This window comes from Cyprinodon variegatus, unplaced genomic scaffold (assembly GCF_000732505.1).
Source record: "Cyprinodon variegatus isolate N-32 unplaced genomic scaffold, C_variegatus-1.0 Scaffold824, whole genome shotgun sequence".
Taxonomy (NCBI): domain Eukaryota; kingdom Metazoa; phylum Chordata; class Actinopteri; order Cyprinodontiformes; family Cyprinodontidae; genus Cyprinodon; species Cyprinodon variegatus.
In genome coordinates, this window is record NW_015151277.1 from 102,516 (window position 1) to 111,955 (window position 9,440).

General features: G+C 36.2%; 1 protein-coding gene across 1 annotated transcript in view; it reads left to right on the forward strand.

Annotated features, from left to right (window-relative positions):
- Positions 1-5,667: 5,667 nt before the first annotated feature.
- LOC107098948 (cAMP-dependent protein kinase type II-alpha regulatory subunit-like) overlaps positions 5,668-9,440 on the forward strand; it is a 52,634-nt gene continuing 48,861 nt past the window's right edge. The window contains exons 1-2 of the mRNA XM_015396849.1: positions 5,668-6,291; positions 8,435-8,715. Coding sequence (XP_015252335.1) covers positions 8,469-8,715 — 247 coding nt within the window. The 5' untranslated portion in view covers positions 5,668-6,291; positions 8,435-8,468. The remainder of the gene's footprint in view (positions 6,292-8,434; positions 8,716-9,440) is intronic.

The window sequence follows — 9,440 nt, forward strand, 5'->3', positions numbered from 1 at the left end:
GCTGCAGTCTGACCGCTAGATGTCGCTAAAAGTTACACACTGTAACTTTAAACTACAAACAAGACATCTTATGGTTTCCCTTTAACAATGGCTTTCTTTCTACCACTTTTTCATAAGACCATATTTGTGCAGTTCACGATTATTAGATTTCGACAGATTCCCCCACCAGAGCTGTGGATCTCTTCTCCACAACCTTACTCCTGACATGTCTGTGGTCTGTTTCGTAAACTTTATCCAAGTGCCTAACTTTTAGAAAAAAAGTGATTTCTCACGTGCTTGATGATCTCATTGTATTACTTTTAAAAAAGTATATATATGTATATATATTCTCTACAGGGCTTAAGTCCAGTTCACTAGCCTGTCAAGCAGGTTTTGGCATCAGCAAAGGAAAGTTCTCTAAAACTGCTCTGGTGGATTGCTCAACTTACAACCTGATGAGGCAGAGTAGATGAAAGGACTCCTCAAATGAAAACTTACTGGAAAATTTACAATTGAATTGTAAGCAGTATATTCTGTGGCTTTCCAGTAATTTTCTAGACTCTGAGTTGTTCTTTTTTCAATTAAAATACAAAATTCACTTTCATCGGAAAAGAAGATCAGTTAGCTACAGTTGCCTCTGCAGTTCTGAGTCATTTCTGACATTGTCTACAGTTTTGAGAGGGACTTAACAGAAGGAACGCAGCAGCTGTAGTTTAATCCAGGATACGTCTGTATGCATCAGGTCCTGAAGCTCTGTGTCCAGATGTAGTGCACGCCCTGTGAATATCCTCTAAACCCTTGATTGGACTTTGCTTCACAATTAAAGCTGCATTTTAACCTGTTGCTTTAGCACCTTTTCTTAACAAATTTAACATACCATACAACTGTCCATCAAAATAATTTAATAAAACTCTCTGTGAACAGCAGACAAGTTTAGCACTGTCAAGTCAGTCCCTTATTTAGATGGTAATGTTGTTTTTCTGAATTTAAAATATCAATTTTTCACCTTGTTTTAACCTTCTGAGACACTAAAGGTTGGTTTTATTTAGCTGTAAACCAGTAATCCTCTATATGAACCTAAATAACAACACTGTTTATAATTAGTCTACATAATAAACGACTTGCTATCTGATTGATTTAAATGAATAAAATGTTCAATGAATGTTCTAGTTTATGCACCATGAATGTATCATAGCAGCGACCAAACAAATCTTTGCTCATCAACTGTCTCATATTGACCAGCAGATGGCAGTGTTGCATTATGGCATCAATTGAACAGTCTGTTTTGTATGAATGTAGTTCTGGCCCTTGGGTGATTTCATACAAGTAAGGCATGAATGAATTTAGGCTCTATTCAGAGATTTGTTTTAGCTGTTGCCTTGTTTTATTTAGCATTTTTAAACAGACTGTAAGGCGTTGCACATGTACACAACTTTTAAGCAAAAAGCTTCAATACTTTTAAGAAATCAAGCAAAACGTTTTCTTTTGTAGTGAAATTCTAATTTTAGATCTAATTTAAAAAAAAAATCTCTTGCTGTTGGACAATATTATGGTTGCACAGACATAATAACACTATTTGCCTGTGCAAAATCTTATGACAACCACAAAACAGGCTTAAGTCAAAGGCCTCCTTGGTACCTCTGGTCAGCTGATCCGAGGGACTGAGATGAATCAAGAAAAAACTCAGGTAATATGCTCCATTTAAAAGGTGTGCAGCAGCATTTCTCACAAACTGAAGGCATAATAAGGAGGACTGACTGACTACAAGATTAAAACAGTTGTAATAAAGGCATTTTAAAGTCATTGTTAATGTGACCCCGCACTCCACCAGGGAAGAAGCAATAATTACATATGAATTAGAAATTCCCAAAGGACGACTCTCAAGCAAAGCTAGACTTTTGCATTTTCATCCAAATAAGGCAGAGAAATTGTTACAGAGATCATCGCTGTTTAGAATAATCCTTATTGTTCATAAAGAGACTTGAAAATCTTAAAATACCAGTTTTTTTAAACATAATAGCGGTGTATAACTCTCTATTAACCAAAGAAAGTTTTTTTCCATCTCATATTATAATTGTTTAAGGTATACGTTTCTTTTTTCTTTTTTAAGAAACATTTTCAAAGGAATCTAAGAAGCATAAATCTTCCACTGAAAAATCATCACAGACTTCAACTCTAATTGTACAAAAAGCTAAGGTTTGTGGTTTGTGGAGGTGGTGCATAAAAGGCTTCTTAGGTTTTGATGAATTTCCCATCATGCAGGCTGCACATGAAATGATGGAAGCAATGAATTATGAGCTAATGGATAAATACAGCTGCACAAATACATACTGCAATGGACCAAGGCACAGACTGAATCATGGATGTTGCATTGGGAGGATTTAATAAAGTGCCCATGTCATTAACTATGGCAGGTGACCCATATTTTTGTTGTAGTTTAGTTGCCTTACTCATGCACGAAACTTTCAATTATGTGTATTCTAATTAATGCACTAATTTAAATGTGTATTAAATCAAATATGTTTTTAGATGGTGCAATGGCAGTGGGAATCCACCAAGACTACTTGTGTTTAGGGATTTTATGCATTATGTAAAGACAGAAACTAGCCAACCCTTAGCTAGGGTAATTGCTCTCCTTTATTTGAGGTTAGCATTTATTGTGAAAAGCTATGGACGTTTGTCTGTTGAGTCTCTGAGTTAGAGTTTGATGGATACTTGACATTTCCAAGGTGGTCATTGAGACTTTTGTATTCTAATCATTTTACTAAAACAATGCCTGAAATATCTCCATCCTAATAAATTGGGCTTTTTCCTTCAGGGCTGATTCTTTAAAGATTCCAAATAAAGAGTGCTTAATTGCACACATTTTTTTTTTTTTAGAGTAAAAAGTAGCCATTGTCAGAATTAAAAATCCTTTGATTTATCCTGTTTTGTTGTTAATGACACTTATATTTTTATCTTTTTTTATCAATGTCTGACAAGATTTAAAGGAAAATGTAAATTTTAGTAAAACTGGTATATTCTTCTTCCTTTTCGGTCCCATTTTTCTATCACTACCTCCCTCTCACTCTGAAAATGTAGGCCTTACAGCTCTCTTTGAGTCATTTTTGGAATTGGCTGAAAGCACATTAGCTGTAATTCTCAAAGGAGAGACACTTCGAGGAAAGCCATGACCTGAATCCTCACTATACATGTGGATTTTAGTCTTTCACTGCACTTGAAAAAATGGCTGCTTCAGATTCATGCGCCTGTATAAGTCCCTGAGGAAATCTTTATGCAGAAAAATGATTTCCTATAGGAGGGAGACCAATCTTAGTATTCGTGACAGTAGATTTCACTCTAATATCAGATCTACACTTTTTAAATGGCCCAAAAATCATATGCTCTATCTAAAGTTTAAACCTCTTTGGTGAATATTATGATAAATAAATATCTATTGTTTTTTGCCATGATTTGTTTTGGTAAGTCAAATTTCCCAGCAGGGGGAGTCTAAAGTTCTTGTTGTTTGCGTTTGTTAAAAACAAAGACATAAGCCAATAAGAAACCAGCTCAAGGAATTAAATAAGGGCTCTTTGTGACCATGGCAACAGCTTTACCTCAGTGACAGATAGAAGGTGAGAGATAGAGATGGAAGAGGAGATAATTCATTATTGACTGAACTCAGAGGGTTGCTGCAAACTTCACTGGGCAGTTAGCCTAACTGTAAAGGGAATCATGGTGACCTGAAAGCATGCTGGTCCTTTTCTGTCTACGGAAGCCAACAAAAGGCTTAACTAATCAGAGAAAGCCAAGGTAATAAAGGTGAACAGTGAAATAGGACTCGTCGTTAGTTCTGCACCTAAAGCTGTGTGTACAAAAATAGAAACACAGACTGAGGAATTACCTTTACAAGTTGCATGGCATTTTTAACATGGAATTCCCTGTAAAAGTATTCAGACCCTTTGCTATTCATCATCTTATCAGGTTAAAACCACAAACTTCACAGCATTTTATTGAGATTGCACAGAATAGATCCTCACAAAGAGTTGCCTGCAGAAAACAGAAATTTGAAACTGGTTGAAAAAAAGAATATAGAAATAGGTAAAGTTTGTTGTGCATACAAATTCAGTCCCACACACCAATAGATATAGAACAAATATAACAATCACAAACTACTGGTAGTTTGGTGTCTCTACCACCTTTGCATGGAAACTAAATTTTATATGCAAAAACAGCTCAAGATCAGTCATACTTGACTGACTCTTTGAACAAGTTTAACAATCCAGTGAGAAACTCTACTTGGATTTAGGTCTGGACCTCAAATTGACAATTTGACACTAAAATCTGGTTTAATGTAAAGCATTCCATAGTAACTCTGGGTGTATGTTGTCATTTTCTGGATGACTCAACAAGACCTGCAGACAAATGAAAAAGGGTTAATATGTGCAACATTATGGAAGATTAAAGCATCTAATCTGGCAATAATGATTGTGAGTTGGAGTCATGGAATGCGGTAGCCATGATACAGACAGGTGCTCCTGCTACCTGGCAAATTTGTTGCTACACATTTTCTAGGCCCTTCTTTCAACAAAAAATATCTTCTTTTGAACTTCCCAAATTTTTGAGTGAGTGTTTAATAATTGTTTAATCTCTGTTAAGAGATTCTCCCGCCTAAGTTGTAGATCTCTGCAGCTCCGTTAACAGTTACTTGATGTCTTCATTGGTCTTTATGATGCTGTTTGCACACCAGTTTTTTCTAATTTATCTAATACACCTTCATAAAGCAACTAGATTTATATCAAAATGAAAACAAAAAAAGGTTTGATTAGAACTTATACAACTTATGAAGGCAATTTGTTTTACATGATATTATTTAAGGGATTCGGATTAAAAGGGATGGAATAAAAACACACAACAAATATTTTATATTTGATTTATAGAACTAATTCTGAAAACTAAGTATCAATGTTCTTCCATTTAACTATTAAGCCCTGTTTTGCTGGCATATCAAATGTTTACAATAAAATATGTTTACATTTGTGAGCTTAACTGTACAAAATGTGGGAAATTTAAAAGGTTTGTGAAAAGCTTCCCAGGGCATGGTTCACGCTGAGAGATAAATACAGTTCTATTTTTAAATTGAATCTGTAAAAGCTTTCATGAAGAGAAAACAAGTCATAATTCATTAAGAATGTTTAGGAATTTTGTCCCAAAAAAAGGAATGGTACTTTAAACTTAAGCTCTAAGAAGCATTTTTATTTTCTTCTATTTTTAATTTGCTTGAATCCGAACTGGGTAAAAAATACAGCTAATTTGTTATAAAAAATGGTTAAACATGTTTATAATGCCAGTTTATATTTTCATAAAGAAATAACTTACTTTTAGTTTTTGTGTTTACATGCAGGTTAAGTTAACTTACTTTGGAAAAACTTTAAAAAATATATATTATTTTTCTTTGGCCGCTTTTTAAAGCGCTTAAATTTGATTTAACTTTAATTTTCTTTCTATCTCTCAAGGCCACCTTTGTGGGTGCGGCCTTTTTTGGAGAGTTCCAATATAGTTCAGCCTTCAATCCCCTCCCTTCTCCCATGGCTGCATGCAATTGGCTGATGCCCTGTAAATCTTCATTTTAATTGGTTCTAAGTCCTGTCAGTCTAAAAAGTTCCACCCCCTCACGCTTCCTGGGACCAGTGTTTCATTCGTGGTTTAACGGCTGTGGATTACCGCGACGGTGGGGGGGAAGCAGAGCCGCTTTCTGCTAATTTAGCAGGATTTTTTTTTCTTCCCCACATAATTATATGTCAGTCTGATACATTAACTTAACTTTAAAGTTTAGTAATTTTCTTCGGTGCTTCTGGTAGCTTTTAATAACCGAGGCGCGTTGCTATAGCAGGCTTTGTGTCACCTGGCCGAAGCAGCTGACTCGTGCCCTGCGGAGTTCCGAGTAGATCTGAGTTGCCAAAGGAAAACTAGCTAGTTAGCAGCTCAGCCACTTAGCCCGCAAGCTAGCCTTGCTGCCACATTAGTCCCACCCTCAACGAGAGCGTTAACGTCAGGCTGCAGCACTGAGGACAATTTTTGCTCCCTCAGAACTTAGCCAGCATCCTCGTACACCTGGTTGGCTGGAGATACTACCCCCTTCAACTGTTAGCGTAGCTCGGTGGCGCTAACGGAAATAGGACGTTTGTGGGGTTTTTGAGTGTATTCTCTATGAAGGGATACCGTTAAGGGGACTGGCTGAAAAAAGAAGAGGCGAAATAAAGAGCGAGAACAAGGAAGACACAGAGGAGGAGGTGACTGGCTTGTTTAGCCGGGAAGACATCATTTTTGAACGTAAGTGACTCGTACATACAGAGTGTCGTGAAAGTGTGTCGTTAAACGGCTTACCTGACTTATCTAACACAACTTGCAGTGCTTGCTTGGCAACGTTTATCCTGCCTGTCGCTGTTCTGGTGGCTTAGCACCCACAGTCTTTGCGCCATACCACAGTGTAAGCTAAGAGGGGGGCTTTCAAGCTAGCATGACAGCTTAGCATGGATGAGCTGAAAGTGTGTGTGGGGGGAGCACTTTAGATTTTGCTTCATTATATTTGCTGCAGACATTGTTTAATCAAGCAAGCTTATCTGCAAGTTAAGTTGAGTTGGTACTGTAGCTCTTATTCAGCTGGTAGGATTAGCTTAGCTTGATATGCTAGCTCCTTGCAGCCACCACCAAACCAAGTTGACAGCTCAGTGGTTGACGATGCATGGGGTTTATGTTGTAAAACTCGGCTAGTTTTTGTTTTTTTTCCAACTCATTATCTGTCGACTTCAGCTGTGAGATATCTGTTTCTCAGCTTTAGATAAAGTAGGCACTCAGTGGTGACAGTGTCACCTAAGGTAGTTGAACTGAATTAAAAATGCAGTGCAACGCTGTTTCTGTTTGGGTGTCAAACCTCATAATCTCCTTAAATCTTCCCAGCCCGCGTGCATCCTTTTTTTTCCCTCGTGCTAAGTTGTCATCACCTTAGTGAGCCTCCACAGTCATGCATTGTGTCGAAATAACAAAAGTCACATCTGTTTAAATCAACAATCAGGCTGTTATAGACCACACCACGTGCAAGTACTCAACGCATGACAATTATTTTGTGAGCATTATCGCTGTCCTCTATTAATATAAATAGATTGTTTATTTTAAAACAAAAAAATAAAGCTCACTTTGGTTATTTTTTTGTAATAGCCCATGTAGGAATGCTATGACTTCATAATATATCACATAATTAAATCACAATTTATTTTTGGTCCAGGGCTGAAGAATGCCAAAACCACACTTGTCAATGCTATATATATACTAATAGAAGTTGCAGTCAACCCATATTTTTCTCACTCATCTCTTTATTTTTTCATCAGAGGGATGGCCTCACAATTTTCCAAAGATCATAGCTTTTTAGTCTCTAAATACAGACCAGCTCTGGGCATACAATTCAGTAAAAACTAAAAAAGTGTATTGTTGCCATGTCTCAGTTTAATGCATGATGCCTGCAATGTAAGGGTATGGTGTTCAAGCAGCTACTTTTCATGGCTACACTACAATTAAACTAACTATTTCACTGTGCTTTTAGTTGATGATCAAATACTATGTTGCTCTAGACACAAACAAATCAATTGTTATATTTGATTATGTACTTTTCACTATTTGAAAGAAATGTGTGTTATTTTAAAAGTTTTGTCAAACATAATCAATCGGAAGATCTGCTAAAACTTTGTGACTGTCATTTCTCTTGGCTCATCATTAGCTTCTGGGTTTCATGTCTCATGCATCTAGGTTCTGTGGCTGTGGTTAAAGATCATAGCTAGCAGAGCCAAAAACTCTCTATCATAACTTTGGCTGAAATACACAGACATGGTTGTCAACAAACAACCATAAAAAGAAAGTCATTCTCTGACTCCGATTTAAAAATGCCCTACAGCACTCTTAAAAAAAAAATCTTTAGTTCTATGTATTTTTGTGGTTAAAGAACCATTATTTGATTATTATTTTTAGGTTTTACAACAAAAAGATCAAACTTTTTCAAATTCAAACCAAATGTATTTTCTGCTAAAATATTTCCTTCCACTGAAGAAGGGGTAGTTTGTTGCTTTATTTAAAAAAGATAGCTGAGGAATTTCTATGCTGATACTAATTTTAAATAATAAAAAACATTTTGCTTTTAGAATTTAAAATATTTTTTTTTGTTGCAGAAATCACATGTAGCACATTTATTATTTGAAGAATATTCTTTCTTACTACAAATTATAGCTCCTTCTGAAACCGAAAGTGGAACATATACGTTTTTCCCACGCCCTACTGCGTGGGAAAACATTTATATTTTTGTTGAAAAGTTTTAGAACTTAAGTATATATCCACAGAAAAACATCAACAAATCATTATAGATGGCAACCTTCACAGCCATTATAACACCTAACAAATGTTTTTCTGTGTTTTTCTCTTGCCTTAGATATCTAAAGGCTACCAAAAAGCTAAGCTCAGCCATGAGTATTGAGATACCGGTGGGGTTGACAGAACTGCTGCAGGGCTACACAGTGGAGGTGCTGCGACAAAGGCCGTCAGACCTGGTGGATTTTGCTGTACAGTACTTCACCCGCTTGCGGGACACCAGAAGTCAGGATGGATCCGGCGTGGGTGGTAAACCGGGGAAGGGGGTGATGTTTGATGGGGAGCCCATGCAAACAGAGTCCAACGGCGAGGATGATGAAGACGATGATTCCGACTTTGAACGTAAGTTTCTGCTTTCAGTTTGTCACTTGTTAGATGGGCTTCCCTGATTTAAAGAAGAAGCAAATTAGAATTTATCCGTAGTAGGGTTGTCACGATACTAAACTTTTCAACTCGATACCGATACTAAGGAAAATATTCGATACTCGATGTAATTTTCGATATCACAAGGTAAAAAACAAAGACTCCAAAATTCAACAGAAATATTTTCATTAATAAAATACAATAAATAAATAATATAAACAATAAGAACAATATTTTGAGGTTGTATGCTGTGCACAATATTAAGCAAGCTTGATAAAAAAAACTTATGAAGTTTAAATTAAATGTTCCTTCCTTGGCTATGCTTTGCACACATAACAATGACGCTAGCCAAACAAAAATAATTCTCAGCAGCTGCACCTGTTATAAAAAAAAGTCTGAAACTGAAAAGTGGACAGAATTATTCAATCACAGTGTTCAGAAAGTGCATTGTCCTCTATTCTGCACTTTAGATGCACTTTAGGTGCCACTGGTGGTAGCACTGTATCGATACTTTTGAAAATGAGTATTGTATCCGGATACAACGTTTCAGTATCAATACTTTTTTGAGTATCAATACTTTTGACAACCCTAATCCATAGAACTATCGGAGAATGGGCTAAATGGAGAATTTCTGACCTAAAACAGCTGAAAATGTCTGTTTTTGATTCACTCTAATGCCAATCATATTTTTATAAAGTATTTTT